At 45.9% G+C, this 22,516-nt stretch overlaps 2 protein-coding genes across 2 annotated transcripts in view; one reads left to right on the top strand and one right to left on the bottom strand.

The window, feature by feature from the left end:
- The window catches only part of LOC141059299 (uncharacterized), a 779,988-nt gene extending 761,429 nt beyond the window's left edge, over positions 1 to 18,559 (top strand). The window contains exons 2-7 of the mRNA XM_073555627.1: positions 1,479 to 1,628; positions 1,758 to 1,937; positions 2,020 to 2,143; positions 2,227 to 2,324; positions 2,519 to 2,606; positions 16,444 to 18,559. Of these exons, the coding sequence (XP_073411728.1) occupies positions 1,479 to 1,628; positions 1,758 to 1,937; positions 2,020 to 2,143; positions 2,227 to 2,324; positions 2,519 to 2,606; positions 16,444 to 18,389 (2,586 nt within the window). The 3' untranslated portion in view covers positions 18,390 to 18,559. The remainder of the gene's footprint in view (positions 1 to 1,478; positions 1,629 to 1,757; positions 1,938 to 2,019; positions 2,144 to 2,226; positions 2,325 to 2,518; positions 2,607 to 16,443) is intronic.
- The window catches only part of LOC141059300 (uncharacterized), a 370,224-nt gene that overhangs the window by 101,863 nt on the left and 245,845 nt on the right, over positions 1 to 22,516 (bottom strand). The gene's annotated exons all lie outside the window — the stretch shown is intronic.

Raw genomic sequence — 22,516 nt, 5'->3', positions numbered from 1 at the left:
GGTTAAAACGAAAAAAGTGGTTTGGTACCGTGTTAGCCAGTAGAAAAAAATATATAAAGTGTTCTCAGTGAGAGAAACAAAATAGGAATCTTGTGGGTATGATACCTTTTAATGGCTAACAAATAATAGTGAATGATGTTACAAAGCAAGCTTTCAGGACTGCTTACGTCCCTTCATCAGGCTTATATAACAAAATATTTGAAGAGCCCTTATTTATATACAGTTTAAAGCACATGCTGGTGTGATACATGGACATTTCAATAAACAAATACTGAGCTAGAAGAGAGAATCCTTAATTAGGTAAGATTACATCAGTGGTGTGCAAGTTCTGTGAGATCAAAGGGCTATTTGGAGGAAATAGCTCAGATATGGTAATGGGCCATAAAACCTTCTGACAAATTGAGTCCTGTGTGAATAGAGTCAAAGATTGTAATGAATTTGTGTTCCCCCACCCTTCACAGAAGCATTGAAGGGTGTGGGAACACAAATTCATTACAATCTCTGACTCTATTCACACAGGACTCAATCTGTCAGGAGGTTTTATGGCCTATTACCATATCTGAGCTATTTCCTCCAAATAGCCCTTTGATCTCACAGAACTTTCACACCACCTATCTAATCTTACCTAATTAAGGATTCTCTCTTCTAGCTCAGTATTTGTTTATCGAAATGTCCATGTATCACACCAGCATGTGCTTTAAACTGTATATAAATAAGGGTTCTTCAAATATTTTGTTATATCAGCCTGATGAAGGGACGTAAGCAGTCCTGAAAGCTTGCTTTGTAACAACATTCACTATTATTTGTTAGCCATTAAAAGGTATCATACCCACAAGATTCCTATTCTGTTTCACTAAGAGCACTTTATATATTTTTAAAATGGAGTCAGTGACAGACTCTGGACAAATCTGTTTCTAGAGCCGTAGTAGAAGATGAAGATGTCGTCCTCATCATGAAGTAGTTATTTCTCCTGTCACGTGTAATGAATATCTCCTGCAGTATTGCTAATGCCGATTCCAGTGTCCGTAAATGAGACGAGAATTAGCGTTATGGAAGATGAGTCTATGAGGAACGTATTCAGCTGCCGACTCCGAGGAGGAAACTACTTGTTGTCTGTGGCCTAAATATATAGGTTTTATTAGTAGATGTCAGGGAAGAACGCAGTGTGTTGTAAAATAATAAAAATACCATTACTGCTAGGTTCCCCGCCAGTCTCTGTATTTCCTGATGAATCCCAACAAACTTGTGATTCCTACAGCCAATCTGTTACTGAAGCAGTGAGTAACACAGCCAGTGTTTGAGAGCATGGAGGAGATGTGTTAGTCAGGAATTCAACTTATGTTCCAGTCCATAAAAGACTAGAGAATACAACATCTACATATTCTATCTCCTCATATGTTCCCCTTATTATCTCCAGTAATTGTATTATTACCCAGGATTTTTATGATGTTACATCGGCTCATCTTCTTCTCATTCAGGTCTCTACAATATCGGATCCTCTCAGTGAAAATCTTATACGTAAGAGAATTTTCCTGATTTACCCATCAAGGATGGATATGGACAGAGACAAGATGGCGGAGAGGATATTACACCTCACCCTAGAGATCCTCTTCCGGCTTACTGGAGAGGTGAGAGATTCTGATGACGTCACATTACATCATTCTTATCTATGGGAATAACAAATGGACAGAACTGGAGAGGTGAGGACTCTGGAAATGTCTGTAGTGAGATTTATTAATGTGTCTCTCCATAACCAGGATTACACAGTAGTGAAGAAGACCTCTAGTGAGCGCTGTCAGGACCCTGTGTCTGAGGGATGGGGAAGACCCCTGAGCTCAATCACGGGGCCTCCACCTCACCCCCTGATACATGAGGACATCAATGACCAGAAGATCCTAGAACTCACCTACAAGATGATTGAGCTGCTGACTGGAGAGGTGACACTGCTGGGAATGCTGGGACATTATACAGTAATGGTATGAAGGGATCAGGGGATGACTGTATCATTGTATGTGTCAGGTTCCTATAAGGTGTCAGGATGTCACTGTCTATTTCTCCATGGAGGAGTGGGAGTATTTAGAAGGACACAGAGATGTATACAAGGACGTCATGATGGAGGTTCCCCAGCCCCTCACATCACCAGGTAATAGACAGGACTAAATACACACGGCCTATAATTATCTGTATGTAAAGAATGACTTCAGTCCCTGTATGTGTTTCCTCCAGATCTATCCAGTAAGATGACAACACCAGAGAGATGTCCCCGTCCTCTTTTTCAACAGGACTGTAAACAAGAAGATCCCAATGTTCCTCAGGATCATCAGGTAATTGGAAAGTGTTGTAAGATCTTCCCTATGATGTGTAGACGGCTGTGAAAGTCTTGTTCTCAGTCTTGTTTTATCCACCAGTATTATATGTTTTATACTTGTGTAATGAGAACAGTGGAGATGACAGGATTAGAGAAGATCATCGATGTAACGTCTCCATCTTTCTGTGACTTTTACAATATTTGTTTCAGGGTGGAGATCTGACCCTTATTAATACAGAGACATATGTGAGGGGTGATGAGCGGTGTAAGGAGGAGATTCCTACATATGACTACCCAGGTGAGTAGTAACCACTAAATGCAGAGAAGTCACAGATTCTTCTTCAGTCATCGGCTGTGGCTGCTTTATCGATCGTCCATTCCAGTCGTAGCACAATCGTGTGATCACCATTTTGACTCAAGACCACAACATTCTGCTCCATTTGGAAATGTTGAAATTACTTTGTGAAATTGTTAAATTCTTTTCTATAGAACTTGTATCACGCTCGCGCCTTGGCTGATTGGCACGAGCCGGGAGGTTGTGGCCCCACTGTGCCACAAACCAGACTACCCAGGTGACTACGACAGCTACCTCTGTCTTCGCTGGAGCCTCTGATGGTGAGGTCAGGCTTGTGCAGCAGGTAGCTGCCGGGTACCAATCCAGGGTGATGTCTGGCTGTGGCTGCTGATCCCACTTGGGGACAAGTCACTTGGACAGGTGCTACAGACAGACTGGCAGGTAGGCACGGCTGGTACCCGGGGCAAGCAGGCAGGGCTAGTACCCGGGGCAAGCAGGCAGGGCTGGTACCCGGGGCAAGCAGGCACGGCTGGTACCCGGGGCAAACAGGCACGGCTGGTACCCGGGGCAAGCAGGCACGGCTTGGAGACACGGGGCAGGCAGGCACGGGCTTGAGACACGGGGCAGGCTGGCACGGGCTTGAGACATGGGGCAGGCAGGTGTGTATGAAGGAACAGGTAGGGACCTGTTCACACAGCAGGAGTGGGAACTGGCCGGAAGGAATGGAATATGACGGGACAGATTTGGACCTGTTCACACAGGAGGAGCAGGTATGGATACAGGCAGGTGTGGAGCTGCAGGAGTGTGGAGTAGGTGGAGCTGCAGGAGTGTGGAGTAGGTGGAGCTGCAGCAGTGTGGAGTAGGTGGAGCCGCAGCAGTGTGGAGTAGGTGGAGCTGCAGCAGTGTGGAGCTGCAAGGGTGCAGAGATGCAAGGGTGCAGAGCAGGCAGAGATGCAAGGGTGCAGAGCAGGCAGAGATGCAAGGGTGCAGAGCTGCAAGGTTTCAGAGCAGGCAGAGCTGCAAGGTTTCAGAGCAGGCAGAGCTGCAAGGTTGCAGAGCACAGACAGGGAGGACACAGGGAAAGACACAGCAGGGAAAGCTGCCAAAGACAAGGAGGCAGGGGTAGGACAGAGTTCAGACAAGGTACAGGGACAAAGACTTAAGGACCAGGATATTCAGCCTCCTGGAGGGCAGACAGACAGGCACAAGACAAAGCTAGGAGTGTGGCCTCCAGAGAAGCAGAAACACAGAACCGGGCCTGGCTTACTCAGCAGCAAAACACTAACTGAGTTTAGACATTGCTCAGGCAATGTTCCATTGGGTGGGGCAGCACTATATAGTAGAGGGCTGTAGGTAATTGGCCAGGGACCCATTAGCCAGGTGCCATGCAGAGAGAAATCAGGAGACAAGAGTATATGATAAACTACGTAAATTGCTTTACACTTGTGCCATGATATATCTCTAAGCTGTCCGTGGCTGATGGCTGTAATATATATTTATGCCTGCAGGAGATGTGTTGGCATGGCTCGAGCCCTGGTTTCATGGATTCACTCCACGTCATAAATTCCATTATGTTTTCAATCCTAAGGAATTCAGATTACTGCACAATCTCTCCTGAAATGGGGGGATGCTAGTAATTTCTCTGCTCTTATGTTTGACAGTCTAATATTTCTTCTTGAAACTCATCTGACAGAAAATATTGGTCCTTACAATAGTTTAGATTGCCAAGAATCAACAAGCCCCATACTGTAACTACTCCAGAGAGGTTTCACCACTGCAATATATTCTAATGGTACAACTTCCCACCTCTGCTTGCTGTCTCATGTGCTGCAATATATTCTAATGGTACAACTCCCCACCTCTGCTTGCTGTCTCATGTGCTGCAATATATTCTAATGGTACAACTCCTCACCTCTGCTTGCTGTCGCATGTGCTGCAATATATTCTAATGGTACAACGCCTCACCTCTGCTTGCTGTCTCATGTGCTTCAATATATTCTAATGGTACAACTCCCCATTGCTGCTTTACCATGTTGCAACATATTTTAATGTGCCAGCTAAATCTTTAGTATAATTCATTTGTTGCATTGTATTTAATACTTTCTGATTTATATTCACGACTGGGATCACTCTAAATGATGTTATCTGGGGGAAGGTGCTATTGCATATAGATGTAGCCAGGCCCAACGTCTTTGATCATCTAATCACCCCCAGGTGTGGGGGCTCCAGCTGCCAAATTATCCCAAACCAACTCCCACAATCCCTTTCTCCTGACCCTGTAGTGTGGCCTATATATTTAGTTGCATTTTAAGGGGTGCCTGCAGTGTGGGGTGCTTGCACGCACATCCCCTCAGCAAAGCATCCCATTAGCTAAGCATCCAGAAGAAGCAGTTATTCCATGGCAGTTAATCAGGGCAGGAGTCAGGTAAATACACTTTTCACTCCCTTTTATCCATGTCCTTTATTTCTATCCTCCTATGTTCCCTTGCCATCCACATTCACCGCCCCATCCCCCCTCCATTACAACTCATACACATCAGCCCCTCTATACTTTACTCACCCATGTACAGCTCCCATGCACTTCTCACCTTCCTGAAAAACGTCAGCCCATCTTGCCCTATCACATTGCCCAAAAAACTTCTTACAATTTCAAAAACTACTTGCTCTTTATCTTCCTACTCCTACTGATTTCGGGGGACATCTCCCCCAACCCTGGTCCACCATCCCTCAACCCCTTCTCTACCTCATATCAAAACCTTACTAACCTTATACTTGCACTCCCTCATCTCCTTCTTTTAATTATGCCCTCTGGAATCTGCGGTCTGTATATAACAAGCTTCCTTTCCTGCACGACTACTTTCTGAACAATTCTCTTAATCTGTTGGCCCTCACTGAAACCTGGATTCTGACACTGTCTCCCCTGCTGCCATCTCCCATGGTGGCTTACAATTCTCCCATTCCCCGAGACCCACAAACATACTTGGTGGTGGAGTCGGCATACTCCTGTACCCACAATGCACTTTCCAGGTCATCCCCCCCAGCTCCATCACACTCATTCCCTTCTTTTGAGGTCCACACCATCAGGCTCTTCTGTCCCCTCTCCCTCAGAGTAGCAGTCATATACTGGCCCCCAGGTTAACCCACCCAATTCCTTGACCACTTCTCTGCCTGGCTGCCGCACTTCGTGTCCTCAGAACTCCCAACCCTTATCCTGGGAGACTTGAACATCCCCATTAACAACCCCACTTCCACAGCTGCATCCCAGCTTCTATCACTAACCACTTCTCTCGGCCTCTCACAGCTCTCAACCTCTGAAATACACAAAGAGGGTAACACCCTTGACCTGATCTTTGTCCAGCTCTGTTCAATCTCCTACCTAGAAAACTCACCGCTTCCCCTCTCTGACCACAACATTCTCTCCTTCACAATCACAAATCCTCGCCCACCCCAGCACACTCCTACCTACCACACATTCAGAAATCTACAAGCCATTAACCCTCATACACTTGCAGACTCCCTACACTCATCATTGTCCCCAATCTCCTCTTTTTCCTGTCCTGATCTGGCTGTACTGTACATCATCTACAACGACACTCTTAGAAGCACCCTTGATCAAATAGCTCCCCTTACCCGCAAAACCTCCAAGCATAGAGTAAAACAGCCCTGGCTCACATCGCAATCTCGACTTCTCCAGCGATGCTCTAGGAGTACTGAACGCTTATGGAGGAAAACTTTCGACACAGTTGACCACCATCTTTTACTCTAGGCTCCAGTCACTAGGCATTAAGGACATTGCTCTCTCCTGGTTCTCTTCCTATCTTTCTGACCGCTCCTTCAGTGTTTTGCTCGCTGGCTCTACTTCATCTCCTCTTCCTCTCGCTGTTGGGGTACCTCAGGGCTCAGTCCTTGGCCCCCTTCTCTTCTCTCTCTACACGGTGCCAATTGGACAAACCATCAGCAGATTGGCTTTCAGTACCATCTTTATGCTGATGACACACAACTATACACGTCATCACCTCACCTTACTACTGCGGTACTACAGAATGCCAGTGACTGTCCGCAGTCTCCAACATCATGTCCGCTCTCTATCTGAAACTCAACTTCTCCAAAACTGAACTTCTTCTGCTCCCGCCGTCTACTAACCTCCCTAAATCTGACATTTCCCTCTCCGTGGGTGGCACTATAATAACACCCTGGCAGCAGGCGCGCTGTCTGGGTGTTATGTTTGACACCAATCTCTCCTTCACCTCGCATATACAATCTCTTGCCGCTTACACCTAAAGAATATCTCTAGAATCCGCCCTTTTCTCACCGTGGAAACAAAAACCCTCACTGTTGCCCTGATCCACTCCTGCCTGAACTACTGTAATGCTCTATTAATTGGCCTCCCCATCACTCGACTTTCCCCTCTTCAGTCCATCCTTAATGCTGCAGCCAGGGTCATCCATCTGGCTAATTGGTACTCGGACGTGTCTGCTCTTCACCAGCCATTACATTGGCTGCCCATTCATTATAGGATCCAATTCAAAATACTTGTTCTCACCCACAAAGCTCTCCACGGTGCAGCACCCCATTACATCTCCCCCTTCATTTCTGTCTGTGCCCAACCGACCGCTGCGCTCTGCAAACGACTTTCGACTAACCTCTGCACTAATCCGTACCTCCCAACTCCAAGACTTCTCCCGCGCTGCGCCAATCTTCTGGAATGCTCTACCCCAAGAAATTAGGACCAGCCACAGCTTGCAGTTTTAGACGCTCCCTCAAAACACATTTGTTCAGAGCAGCCTATCGCATTCCCTAATCAGTAATTTTATGTATAAAAGTGGCATGTGTAGCCCATTCACTATTCTCATCTAACCCCCACTCCCTCAAGATGGCTGGACCATCATTGTAAATACATCACTGTAAATACACACCTGTACTCTGTATCTCCCCCACCTCATTGTAGATTGTAAGCTCTCACGAGCAAGGTCGTCTTATTTTGCTGTAATCATTGTATTATTGCTAAAGTTGTTACTTTTGACTGTTATGTTTGAAACTTAAATTGTAAAGCGCTGTGGAATATGTTGACGATATATAAATAGATTTTAATTATTGTTATATTATTAGTTACTCATTTTTTACAGATGAAGACTGTTGAATTTGATCACTTCAGTATATGTGTTATTGTCTATACCAGTGGTGGGGAACCTTTTTTCTGCCGAGGGCCATTTGGAATTTTATAATGGCGTTCGGGGGCCGTATAAAATTATTAATAATAAGAGAGTATACTCGTTGCTCTGGTTTTCCTGAGCATGCTCGGGTGTCCTCTGAGTATTTTGGCGTGCTTGGAGATTGTATGTCGATGCATTTGCATGATTTGCGGCTGCTGGACAGCCTGAATACATGTGGGGATTCCTTAAAGGGAATCTGTCACCCCTTTTTTGAGATATCGTATAATGATATCATTCAATTGTGTGTCACATAAGGATTCTCTTAGTACTTTTGCTTCCCCCTGACCCCGCACCTTTCATGCATAAATACCTTTTTTATATCGGTTCAGATGTATGTAAACTGCTGCGGTCCTGTCCGATGTATGTAAACTGCTCCCTCCCTCCCTGCCTTGCTCTACGCAAGAAGAAATGCATAGAGCAAGACAGGGAGGGGGGGAGCAGGTGAATAAGCCCCGCCCATCGGACCGGACCACAGCAGTTTACATACATCTGAACCGATATAAAAAAGGTATTTATGCATGGAAGATGCGGGGTCAGGGGGAAGCAAAAGTACTAACAGAATCCTTATGTGACACACAATTGAATGATATCATTTTATGATATCTCAAAAAAGGGGTGACATTTCCCTTTAACAAACAGGCATTCCTCACCTGTATTCAGGTTGTCCAGCAGCCATAAATCATGCAGCTGAGGCGACGAAAAATAAATCTCCGAGCACGCCAAAATACTCAGAGGACACCCGAGCATGCTCAGGAATCCCGAGCAACGGGCCTGGGGTACCATGATTACCCTGCACACTGTAGCCGTTTCCCCAGTGCAGCCGTTTCCTCAGTGCATCCGTCTCCCCAGTGCACCCATCTCAGTGCACTCGTTTCCCCAGAGCACCCATCTCAGTGCAGCCATCTCCCCAGTAGGCTCCACTCATTCTATTCCCCCCCAAGTGCCCATCACGCCCCCCCGCCACTCTTTCTCTCTTCCCCCCGCCGCTCTTTCTCTCTTCCCCCCGCCGCTCTTTCTCTCTTCCCCCCCGCCGCTCTTTCTCTCTCTTCCCCCCCGCCGCTCTTTCTCTCTTCCCCCCCGCCGCTCTTTCTCTCTTCCCCCCGCCGCTCTTTCTCTCTTCCCCCCCGCCGCTCTTTCTCTCTGCCCCCCTGCCGCTCTTTCTCTCCCCCTGGCTCACCTGCAGCTTGGTCCCTGCTGCTGCTTCTTCCTGTTTGTGTGAGCGTGTGGTCACGTGGTACCGCTCATTAGGGTCATGAATATGGGTGCCATGCCTATCTATGAGAGTGGAGTGGCGTTCATATTCATGATCTTAATGAGCGGTACCACGTGACTGCGCGCTGACACAGGAAGAGCAGGACCATGGGAGCTGCAGCGCAGGCACGGCTGGAGGAGGTGAGTATGATGGGGGGGGCAAATACGGCCCTGCTGAGCACAATACCGTCACACCTCTTAAAGGGCCCGTGGCCAAAAAATGGGGAAAATGGCTGTGGACCGCACAAGATGATATGGCGGGCCCATGGGCCGTATATGGCCTGCGGGCGGGACGTTCCCACCACTGGTCTATACTCACTGTTTATGACTACAGTAGTTGGTTCCCAAAATACTCTGATAACCTCTTCCTGCAGACAGTGTTGTGTTCCTAATCAGGGCACATTTTTCAAATCTGACGTGTGTCACTTTATGTGGTGATCATTTTAGAATTCTTCACAAAATATAAGCCCCAATTTTTTCACTTTCACAAAGGGTAACACCAAACAGATGGACCTCACAAATTATTTTACAACTTCTCTTGTATCTGACAGTACTTTATGTAGGTTGTACATTACTGTCTGGACACATTTCAGGGTTGAGAAAGGAAGGAGCGCCACTTAGCTATTTGAATCCAGATCTTACTGGAATAGCTTGCAGATACAAAATATTTGGAGCAGTGTTTGTAGCCACCTGGCAACTCAAAAGATGTACACCAGGAACAGGCTTATAATAACAATAATAAATGTGTAAACCTCTGATTTTTCCCCCTCTCCCATGACAGCACCACCTGAGAGAGGGCATCTGCACCACCTACTGAATAAAAAGGCGGTACCTCTTCTCTGCTTCAGTTCAGTTTCCTGTCCTCATGGAAGCCTACAGAAGCAGTACACTTACCCAGGCGGTTGTGCAGGATCTGGATGCCGTCTGTGGGAAGGAGAACGCTGTCCGTCAGGTTGGCACAGCGCGGTGCAGCAGGAGACCAGTTTGGAAAATGCCCCCTGTCTACACGGGTTTTGCGCTGCGCGTGCTGGGGGATCCCTGCCATGTGCGCCAGGACAGGCTTCTGGGGCTGTGCATGGAGACACTGGCTGGCGTCCGGAGACTGAGCATGCCGGAAAGCAGGCCGCCCGGGACTGCACACGCACGGGATGCAGGAGGTTTCCGGCGCATTCTGCTGACGTAGCCTGCCGGGAAAAGATCATCCTGTTCTGCACACACGCAGGACGTGGAAGTTCTGTCGTGTCCCACTGACGAGCGAGCCAGTGATGTTAGCGGTCATCCGGGCTGCGCTTGCACGGGGCTTATGATCCCCTGCACACAGCTTGCCTGATTCAAAAAAAAAAAATGGAGACGGAGAGGCAGAGCCACAAGGCATTTAAAGGGGTGGGCCCAGAAGAATCAGCAGCAGCATTGCCTGACGCTGCCATCTCCTCCTTCGCAGGAGCCCCCCCAGCCCCATCAGCATAGAGGGCGTGATAGCAGTCGTACAAGCAGCAGGACCAACCTAAAGCGCAAGGCATGTCACAAAGCCACGACCAAAGAGAGACGTTCTTCATAACCATAAAAGAAACAAAAATCCAGTCTGGTGCCGGCGCTCCCGAAAAATGTATCATGTGAGAGATCGGCTTACTTGAAAAAATTTTTTTCAAAATTACTGTATTTATTCTGAAGTGTAGCAGTAAAAACAACGCGTTTTGGGTTAAAAAAGCCTTCATCAGGTAAAATATACATCCTTACTGAAACAATGACCATGTCTTTGTAAACCCTTTTTACAACTGGAAAGGGAGGGGTGTTTGTTACTAGCACCAATCCTTCACTTAATTTGCATACTCCTCTTAATTGGTTTAACTTTTTAGCACAGGTAAATAAAAGATACAACTCACATTCCTTAAGAAGTGGGAAAGATGTAAAAATAAATAAATGAAAAAAAAAAAAATAATAAACCTAATCACTAAATCAATAAGTATAGCATCTTCATAACCAGCTCAGCCTCCGTCACCGGTACCGTAGATTGACCAACAGATGGTGAGTGATCTACATGAATGTGCATTATATTAAAACCAGCCTCACTTTTATGTGTTTCGTTGATAGGGGAGAACCCTGGAGCACACTTCCAAGCAAATGAATAGGGAATGTGCCCTGTGCAAGGCAAATCTCCCTAGCTCATATCATAAGGAGCTGTGCCAGCAGTGTATACAGCAGACCATATCAGAGGAGGCACCAGCACTTGCCACGGACCTTAAGTCTATCATCAGGTTGGAGGTCCAAGAGTCTTTAAGGGACCTGATGACAAAGCAAGAGAAGGGCATGCCAGAGCCAGTGTGAATTCAGAAGCTGAGGGCTCGGTACAGCTTGATGAAAATTCAGGCTTGGAATTATCCTCCTCTTCCGATGGGGGTGGGGGGGGTTAGGCTCTGCTTCCCTACGGAAGATGCGGACAAGCTGGTCAGAGCCATAAGATCCACCATGGGCATCACAGACCCTAAATCTACTAAGTCGGTACAGAACATTATGTTTTGGGGCCTGGGTCAAAGAAAGACGTTCCTTCCTAATTAATGAGAATATCATGATGCTCATCAAAGGATGGAAGACGCCAGAGCGTAAAGGGCCACTACAGTCTTCTTCGAAAAGGAGAAACCCATTTGAAGAAGAAGAGGTAGCCGTATGGGAGAAAATCCCAAGGATTGTTTCGGTAGTTGAAGTTAAAAAATCCACTTTGTCCTTTGACGATCTGGGGACTTTAAAAGACCCTTTAGACAGGAAAGCCGAGACCTTCCTGAAACAAGCATGGGAGTCATCAGCGGGTTCATTAAAACCAGCAATAGTAGCCACTTGCACAGCAAGATCATTGACGGTGTGGTTACAACAGCTGAGTGACCGTCTAAAAGACAATGCCCCAAGGGAGAACATTCTGTCAGATCTTCCACTATTTACAGGGAGCAGCTTCTTTTTTTAGCCAATGTCTCGGCGGACTCAGTGAGGTTGGCAGCGAGATCAGCAAACCTCTCTAACACGTAAAGCGCTCTGGAGCTGGCCAGGGGATGCGCCGTCCAAAGTTAGATTATGCTCCATCCAATGTGAGGGAAAATTTCTCTTTGGGCAGGCTTTGGACGATATTTTAGATAAGGCAGCAGACAAGAAGAAGGGGTTTCCTATTGTGTCACACCCACAGTTCAAAACTTCTTTTCGGAGGAGATGATATAGTAGGAGTAGGCCACCCAAAAATCAGGATGACTGGAGAGATAAAAGGCCAAAGAACAAAGGTTTCATGTTTGGGGGTTCCTCGTCAAGAAACCAAAAATCCTCCAAATGATGGGCCACCCCAGGTGGGAAGAAGGCTGTCCCACTTCCAAAATGCCTGGGAAAAGATATTGGCCAATACTTGGGTACTCAACATAATAAAAACAGGACTCAAGCTAGAGTTTGCATCCATCCCCAGCCAGGTCTTCAGGATTTCATCCCCCCCAGATCCTGGAAGAACAGCAGGCCCTGGAAGCAGAGGTCTTACTCTTGCTTCAAAAGAATGTGCTGGTAGAGGTACTTGTTCAGCAGCAGGGGAGGGGATTTTATTCTCCCTTGTTTCTGATAAAGAAACTAGACCTATCATCAACCTGAGAGGCCTCAACAGATTCAGACCATTCAAGATGGAGTCCATAAAAACAGCAATCAAGATCTTGGTTCCGGACTGTTATGAGTGTCTTAGATCTAAAAGATGCATACTATCACGACCCCATCCACCAGGAAGACCAGCAGTTCCTAAGGGTAGTGGTGCATGTGAGAGGTCAGCTCAGACATTTTCGGTACAGGGCGCTACACTTCGGTCTGTCCATGGCCCCAAGAATCTTCACCAAGATTATTCTGGAGGCAAGGGCACACTTATGGGAAAGAAATGTACTGGTGGTGCCATACTTGGACGATTTCCTACTGATTAGCAGGACAGAGCAGGAATGCCGTGCTCAGCTAAATTTCATTTGGAGCGCCATGTCCAGACTTGGCTGGATGATAAATATGGAAAAATCAAGGCTGCATCCCCTGAAGGTTCAATCCTTCTTGGGGCTTATCTTAGACTCAGAGAAACAAGTCTTTCTCCTCCCAAAGGAGAAGAAAAACAAGATGATAGCCTTAGTGTCAACAGTTCTATCCAACCCCACCATATCTCTGAGGAAGGCCATGTCCCTTCTAGAATTTGACCTCATGCATACCAGCAGGATATCCTAGAGGGGGGGAAAAGAGTCTGGTTGTCTAGAAGGAAAGATTACACTTTCTCAAAAAGCCCTAAATTCCATGACCTGGTGGTTAAATCCAGAGAATCTATCATGTGGCGTCCCATGGTCCTTCCCAATATCAGATGTAATAGTGACGGACATGAGCGCGGAAGGATGGGGGGCACATCCAGAGACAATTTGATACAAGGGGTCTGGGCGCTAACACAAGAGGGCAGTTCCTCAAATTACAGGGAACTACTTGCTATAAAGGAAGCAGTAACAGGGTTTCTTCCCAGGCTAGAAGGAAGCCATGTGTGTCTTTTGTCAGACAATTGAACCTCTGTAGCCTACATCAATCAGCAGGAGGGCACAAGGTCCTGTTCCCTAATGTGGCTAGCTCAGGAAATTTTCCAGGTGATGGAGGAACACCAGCTACAGATATCGGCCTTAAACATAAGGGGGAGGAAAAACGAGAAGGCAGACTTCCTCAGCCGGGCAACCTTGAGACTGGGGATTGGGAGCTAGATCCATAAGTTTTCCAGCAAATTGTGAATATTTGGGGGTAGCCGGAGAGAGGTCTATTTGCCAGCAGGAAAAATAGGAAAACAAAGAGCTTCTGTTCCCTAGACCCAGGAGAAAGACGATATGCGGTGGATGCACTACAAATCCCTTGGGATTTTCAGCTAGCCTGTGCATTTCCTCCGCTAATGTTAGTTCCGCCAGTGCTCAGGAAATTTGGGAGGAGAGGGTGATTGTCATCCTCATTGTTCCTTCTGGCCGAAGAGACCATGGTTCTCATGGCTGAGAAGAATGTCCTTGGCAGACCCCTGGATTCTCCCGCATGTTCCAGGTCTCAGGCAGGGCCCAGTATGTCATCCTCAGAAACTGGGTCTTCATTTGATGGCCTGGATTTTGAAAGTACGTTGCTAAGACAAAGGGTGTTTTCTCCAGCTTTGGTAGATACTCTCATGCAGAGTAGAAAGCCCATTAACAACCAGGATTTATGGCAGAATCTGGGAAAAAATTTTAACCTCAAGGCAGCCAGTTGGGGGTTCAATCACAATTAAAGATATCTTAGAATTTCTTCAGAGAGGTACGGAGATGTGTCTGGCCACCAGCACCCTTAAAGTGCAGGTATCTGCTTTAGGGGCCCTTTACAACTGTAACCTGGTGGCAGATATGTGGGGGGTCAGATTCATCAAAGCCTGTCAGAGGTCTAGGCCAGTGTCAGCTCTCAAAATGCCCCCATGGGATTTGAACGTGGTCCTGGTAGCTTTGACGAGGTCACCGTTTGAACCCTTACAGAAAGTACCAATAAAGATACTGAAACTAAAGTCAGTGACTCTAATAGCCCTGACATTGGCACGTAGGGTCAGTGATTTGCAGACCCTATCCATTAATCATACTTTCATGCAGATATTAGAGGATAGGGTGGTGTTGAGGCCTGATCCAGCATATCTCTCTAAAGTGGCCTTCAAGTTTCATAGGAGCCAGGAGGTAATTCTTCCCTCCTTCAGTGAACCGAAGTCTGAGGAAGAACACTGACTTCACAAGTTAGATGTCAGGAGGGCCCTTGTTTATTACCTAGACAAGACTAGGCAAGGTAGAAAGGATAAGGCCTTATTTGTATCTTTCCAGAGAAATAGGAAAGGGTGTAGTGTCACAAGGGGAACTATAGCTAGATGGATAAGGGACGCCATTAGCTTAGCCTACACCTCTAGTGAAAGACCAGTCCCTGGAGATTTGAGGGCCCATTCTACCACGGTTGTGGTCACCTCAAGGGGTGAGAGAGTGGAGGTGTCCATTCAAGAAATATGTAAGACGGCCACACGGTCTTCCCCTTCTACCTTCTTTCAACACTATCATCTCAACCTGTCCTTCTCTGCTGACTTGTCCTTTGGGAAGAAAGTATTGCAAGAATTGATCCCTCCCTAGGGTGCTTTAGTCTATATAAATCTCTCATTTGATGCTGTAATGGGAGAGGGGGGTAAAAATCCAAGTTACCGTTAACGGGATTTTACAGAGCCCATTACAGCACCCTTATATTCCCTCCCCTGCTTTTGTCACTTATGGTGTGCACTATTAAGGGTGTTAAGAAAAATGTATTTAATGGTTGTGTTAACTGTCTGGAAGGTCTCTTGTGCTCTGAAACCAAACTGATGCGGAGGAGAGGTACTGCCTTTTTATTCAGTAGGTTTCCTGTTCTGGTGGGCGGACACCCTCTCTGTGTCACCACGGTGAGGGAAAACCAAGTGTAACATAAAGGGAAATGGGGAAGGGGGCTCAGACACTAAGGAAGGGATTTGGAGACCCCTAGGCTAGATATAATCTCTCCCTAGAACTCCTACCGAGTCCCTATATTGGTTCCTCACCAATTGCCAAGCCGGAACCTGAGGCCCTGAATCTCCCTGGGGCCTAGTCCTGAATAGGGAATGGGAGGGAGATGCGCGCTAGGCAGTCTTCACTAAACTAAAGACGGTAAGGTGAGACAAACAGGGGAACACATAGCTGAATCCCCAGATATGGAAACCAGGAAAGGGATTCCAGACACCAAACTGGATCACTCTGAGAAGGTCCAATACTAGCAAGCAGAAGTGGAAATGAAGCTATTACCGCACTGGGTCGCAGCTGAGCCACTAACTAAATAGATCCAAACTTCTCAGGGCAGGAGGAGGGTGACGCTGGGTCCTAGAGGCAGATGGATCAGGGAGCAGTCTGTATGGACAGGCGCTCAGACATTCTGAGGCCTGACGCAGGTTGATAGCCTGTCACCTCCGAAGTGCTCGTGACACTCAGGTATTGCTGTCATGTGCTCTGTAAATTCCCGTTAACGGTAAGTAACTTAGATTTTTCCACTGACAGATGATGGACCTGAGTGGGGACTTGTTTTTTGTTAGATGAATAGACGTTTTTATTGGTATTATGTTCGTCAACATAACGTTTTTGAGGCTTTTTATTCCATATTTGAGAGGCAGAATGAACAAATAGTTGAACACCGCTTTGCATTGGTTCTTCCTATGAGAGTTTCTATTAGACTGTGAGCTGTCATTCTCTTGGTGAAAAATTCAATATTTTTACATAACATGCCGTTTTTACAGACAATTTAAATAAAAATGTTAAATGGCATTCAAAGATATTTTATTCAAAAATAATTGGTTAATATCTTGGCAGATGACTGTAACAGGAGATCAGAGGAACAGCTGACATCTTCAATTTTTAAATCGGATGATTTTGAGATCCCACTGGATACAATTGAAGTTAATGTCATTAATCCAGATATACAATCCTCCCTTCAGAGCAAAGAACTCTCATCTGATCCTTTGAAACAGGTCCTGTCTTCTGATTCATTAGCGACAACTAAGGAAAATCAGAGTCACAAAATAAGCATTAAAAGCAGAAATACTCCTAAATCAGAGAAGCCATTTTCATGTTCAGAATATGGAAACAGTTTTCCCATCAAAAAGTCTTTTCTTAAACATCCAAAAATTCACACAGTGGAGAAAAAATTTCCTTGCTCCAAGTGTGGAAAATGTTTTAAACACAAATCACATCTTGTTAGTCATCAGAGAACTCACACAGGGGAGAAGCCTTTTTCATGTTCAGAATGTGGGAGATGTTTTAACCAGAAATCAAATTTTGTTATGCACCAGAGAACTCACACAGGGGAGAAGCCTTTTTCCTGTTCAGAATGTGGGAAATGTTTTACATTTAAAAAGAATCTTGTTATACACCAAAGAACCCACACAGGAGAGAAGCCTTTTTCATGTTCAGAATGTGGGAAATGTTTTAATGAGAAATCAGCTTTGGTTAAGCACCAGAGAACCCACACAGGGAAGAAGCCTTTTTCATGTTTGGAATGTGGGAAATGTTTTAACCAGAAATCGGCTCTTAATGCCCACCAGAGAACTCACATAGCGGAGAAGCCTTTTTCCTGTTCAGAATGTGGGAAATGTTTTAAATTTAAAAGGAATCTTGTTATACACCAAACAACTCACACAGGGAAGAAGCCTTTTTCATGTTCTGAATGTGGGAAATGTTTTAACCAGAAATCAAATCTTGTTACTCACCAAAGAACCCACACAGGGGAGAAACCTTTTTCCTGTTCAGAATGTGGGAAATGTTTTAACCAGAAATCAAATTTTGTTATGCACCAGAGAACTCACACAGGGGAGAAGCCTTTTTCCTGTTCAGAATGTGGGAAATGTTTTACATTTAAAAGGAATCTTGTTATACACCAAAGAACCCACACAGGAGAGAAGCCTTTTTCATGTTCAGAATGTGGGAAATGTTTTAATGAGAAATCAGCTATGGTTAAGCACCAGAGAACCCACACAGGGAAGAAGCCTTTTTCATGTTTGGAATGTGGGAAATGTTTTAACCAGAAATCGGCTCTTAATGCCCACCAGAGAACTCACATAGCGGAGAAGCCTTTTTCCTGTTCAGAATGTGGGAAATGTTTTAAATTTAAGAGGAATCTTGATATACACCAAAGAACCCACACAGGGGAGAAGCCTTTTTCCTGTTCAGAATGTGGGAAATGTTTTAAATTTAAAAGGAATCTTGTTATACACCAAACAACTCACACAGGGAAGAAGCCTTTTTCATGTTCTGAATGTGGGAAATGTTTTAACCAGAAATCAAATCTTGTTACTCACCAAAGAACCCACACAGGGGAGAAACCTTTTTCCTGTTCAGAATGTGGGAAATGTTTTAACCAGAAATCAAATCTTGTTACTCACCAAAGAACCCACACAGGGGAGAAGCCTTTTTCATGCTCAGAATGTGGGAAATGTTTTAACGAGAAATCAGCTTTGGTTAAGCACCAGATAACCCACACAGGGGAGAAGCCTTTTTCATGTTCGGAATGTGGGAAATGTTTTAACCAGAAATCAAATCTTGTTACTCACCAAAGAACGCACACAGGCGAGAAGCCTTTTTCATGTTCAGAATGTGGGAAATGTTTTAACGAGAAATCAGATTTGGTTAAGCACCAGAGAACTCACACAGGGGAGAAGCCTTTTTCATGTTCGGAATGTGGGAAATGTTTTGTGAAGAAATCATGTCTTTTTAGTCACCTAAGAATTCACACAGGAGAGAAGCCTTTTTCATGTTCATAATATAGGAAATGTTTTACACTAAAATCAACTCTTTATCATCAGAAAAGTCACAAAGGGGTGAAGCCTTTTTAACCAAAAAATGTATTTCTTAAAGGGGTTGTCCATTTCTAGGACTACCCCTGGTCATTCCTCATGTTTGGCTTATTTCAAATAAAAATATTCATACTTGCTTTTCGTTCCAGTGGTCTTGGCACTCATGTTCCTGGGGCTCGTGATGTTACAAAATCAGCGCTTGCTTCACTGTTCCTGCCTTTGGATGTATTGAACATCAACAGGAAGGCATGGCTGCAGCTGCTCTATGACTTAGGCTGGGGTCACAATTGCGAGTATGATGCGAGAAACTTGCATCAACACCCAGCCCTGCTGCCGACACTCAGGATCGGAGTGTGCAGCTGCATAGAAATACAATGCAGCTGCAAGCTCCGGTCTGAGTGCCTGGTGTTGATCCGAGAGACTCATGCGAGTTTCTTGCATCACCCTCGCAAGTCTAACCACGGCTGTACTCTTATTGTTTGATATGTCCAAAAGTGTAGACCGTGAACCAAATTTAAGAACGCACTTGGTTTCGAAACGCATTTGGTATTCTATTAATCTTTTCCTTATGTTCCCTATGATTTTTAAATACATTTTTCCTGCATGTTTCAACCAAGAAAGACTTTTTGATATGACTGTATTTTAACTTTGAAAAACTAAGAATTCATCATTTTAAACATGTCTTGGATTTCTAGAGTAGAAGCTGGATCAGTCTTTCTTTTTCCAGTGAGAAGAGTTTGTCCAAGTAGTGGACATCCCCTTTAAACATCAAAAATCTCACACAGAGAGAAACCATTATTATATCTATAGTACTATAGTAGAGTGTGAAAAAAATAAATTACTAGAAAATCCTATTTTGTTGACCATCATAAATAACAACCACTGGGACACATTACATATGTTAACAAATTGCACAAAAACATAAGTCGTATAATTAAATGTGAAATTGTAATTACTAGGGATGAGCGAACATGCTCAGTGATACTCTGATATCACTTGAGTATCTGGGTGCTTGGAAATACTCGGTGAGCATTAGCCGTTGCTCGGATTTGAAGTTCGAATCCCCACTCTACATGTTTGGTGTCTGTTACACAGCTAATAAACATGCAGGGGATTGCCTGGCAGTCACTAATGCCGTAGCCATCTCAGTAGTGGCATTACTGTGATTGGTGGGCCGTATTATATAATCAGGGGTTATAAAAGAACAGGCGCCTCCACGCTCCACATACTGACGCCAGTGCATAGCTCAGGGGCAGTCCTTATTGGAGGAAGAGAGTGGTTGTACAGGCCTGTGTGTGCACAGTATAACGAGTCACAGTCCTGTAGTGTTGATACTGGTGCTGATAATGAACCATCATATTAACAGTCCTTGTAAGGGCTCATCTTGTGCTTTGCTGTTTGTATCAGATACATTCTGCTTATAGTCCAGGGAGGGACAGTTGCATGAGCAGGGGGATTGGCTGAATGCAGTCTCTAGGCAGGGCTTAGTGCTTTACAGTCCATTGCTAAATATATAGCAGCAGCAGTTGACCACATTCTTTTTTGGGGGGTGAAAAAATAGACTATAGCGTTATCCATAGAGTATTATGTGCTTTGTGGTGCATTTTTATTGTATATAACTCTCCAAATAAGCGTTGAGAAATTTTTCTGGATTGAATTTGTCATCCATACACTTTTACATGCTTTGTGTTACATTATGGTGATATTAAACTAAAAAAATGCTTTGACTGCTGCAGGTGACCAAATTTTTTTATTTTTAAATAAATAAACTTGGTTTCCAGAGACCTAGCAATTAGAAAATTCGTAACGTGTGAGGTATGGGAGGTGGGAGTGGAGATGCCAATCATAGAATGGTAGAGTTGGTCCAACCCCCTGCTCAAAGCAGGATTCATTAAATCATCCCAGACAGATGTCTGTTCAGCCTCTGTTAGAAGACTTCTATTGAAGAACTCACCACCTCTCGTGGCAGCCTGTTCCACTCATTGATCACTCTAACTGTCAAAAAGTTTTTTCTAATATCTAATCTGTGTCTGCTCCCATTCAGTTTCATCCCATTGCTTCTAGTCTTTCCTTGTGCAAATGAGAACAAAGATGATCCTTCTACAGTGTTATGAGACGGGACTCCCATTTCATTCTTTTATATGCTTCTAGGATCCAGGTAAAGATTTTATGGCTACTTATATGGATAAATCAATGTGACCAGTTTAGGTAGGTAGGACTGCGGCTTTGGTGCTATTTCCCTGTTCATATTTGCAGCCAACACTAGGCATCTCATTGTGAGGTTTTTTTTTTGGTATGTGTTCAGAAATTGGTAGACAGGGGAGAGTGCACATGTATTCTGAAATGGATGCCTTTATTATTTTTTTCAAATAGTATTTTTTATTGTAGTTACAAAGCACTGTGGGTCCAGTGGCATTAGAATTGTTTAGCGGTTCAGCAGACCACATTCAAGGCACGAGACAGAGTGCGAGTGTAGACACACGCCAAGGCACAAGAGAGTGCATGTGTAGAGACACGCCAAGGCACAAGGTACGAGACAGAGTGCGTGTGTAGACACACGCCAAGGCACAAGATACGAGACAGAGTCCTGGGCGTGCCAAGGGCACGCCAGGGTCAGGCGAGGCAGAGTCCTGCGCGTGCAGAGAGGCATGCCAGGAACAGGGTTCAAGGACCAGGCAAGACAGGAATCAGAGCAAAGTTAACAAAGAGTTGTGCAAGAGTAGCACGAAAAGGCACAGTGCAAGAACCAGCGTGAGTGCAAGGGAGCACGGAGACCACGGCTGGGAGCGCCGGCAGGTGGTACTGACGATGGCAGTTACAGGCGGGCACAACTAGAGGCGGCCCCGCCGCGGGGCCACGCAGCCAGACCACTATAGCACTGGACGGGGCACAGCTGAGGCACACAGGCGAGCACGGCTACAGGCGGCACGGCTGAGGCACACCAGGCAGGCACAGACGACCAGGCACGTGCACGGAGCCACAAGGCAGGGCTAGGCAAAGACACAGGACAGTGACACGTACAGACAGTACTGCAAAGCCTAGTGCGAAAAGTGCAAGGGCGCACGAAACATCAGGGACAATACAAAGAACAAGGCAGAGACCTGCGCATGCAAAGAGCATGCCAGGGACAGTCTAGCAGCGGAGCGTAGGCCGAAGCCCAGAGCCGGGCCAAGGCAGGGCCTTGGGACTAGACAAGGTACACAGGCGAGGCAGAATCCTGCACGTGCAGAGAGGCACGCCAGGGACAGGCGAGGCAGAATCCTGCGCGTGCAGAGAGGCACGCCAGGGACAGGCGAGGCAGAGTCCTGCGCGTGCAGAGAGGCACGCCAGAGACAGAGGCAGGGTACCTGAAGCCACAAAGCAGAGCAAGACATGACACAAGGACAGAAACAGAGCAAACAAGGACTACAAGGCAAAGCAGAGCAGGGACAGAACATGGCACGAAGGACAACACAAGACATGGCACAAGACAAGAGACGGAATACGAGCACGGAGCGTGTGCAGAGATGCACGACAGAGCAGAGTGCAAGGGCACAGAATAGAGGGAGCGCCCCACAGACCAAGCAGCCATGCAGGGACACCACACACAATACTCAGGCCCCGAGCATAGGAAGGGGCGGCCTGATATAGGGCATAGCACCTCCTCTTCCAGGTCAGGACCAGGGGAGCACTTCCGGGTTCAGATCCACAGGATAACAGAGCACAGTCACATGATCAGAGTTCCAGACATGACGAGACAACTGCAGATCCAGTGCTGAAACCTAGATAGGTCACATGATCAGAGTTCCAGACATGACGAGATGATTACCGAACCAGACAGTGCAGGATCTTTAGGAAACGTCACATGATCAGCGTTCCAGACATGACGAGATGATTACCGAACCAGACAGTGCAGGATCTTTAGGAAACGTCACATGATCAGCGTTCCAGACATGACGAGATGATTGCAGAACCAGACAGTGCAGGATCCAGGCAGGGACACATGATCAGGGACTCTAGACAAGACGAGAAAATCACAGAAGGCAGAACAGAAACGCAGGCATCCTGCAGCTCAGACATGAGGTGAGTGTGCACACTGCTCTAGCGAACATGCA

The sequence above is a fragment of the Dendrobates tinctorius genome, unplaced genomic scaffold (genome assembly GCF_039654945.1).
Source record: "Dendrobates tinctorius isolate UK_male_01 unplaced genomic scaffold, ASM3965494v1 ptg000226l, whole genome shotgun sequence".
NCBI lineage: Eukaryota > Metazoa > Chordata > Amphibia > Anura > Dendrobatidae > Dendrobates > Dendrobates tinctorius.
Note: the sequence above shows the minus strand (reverse complement) of the source record. Positions and strands in the feature narration are given on the sequence as shown.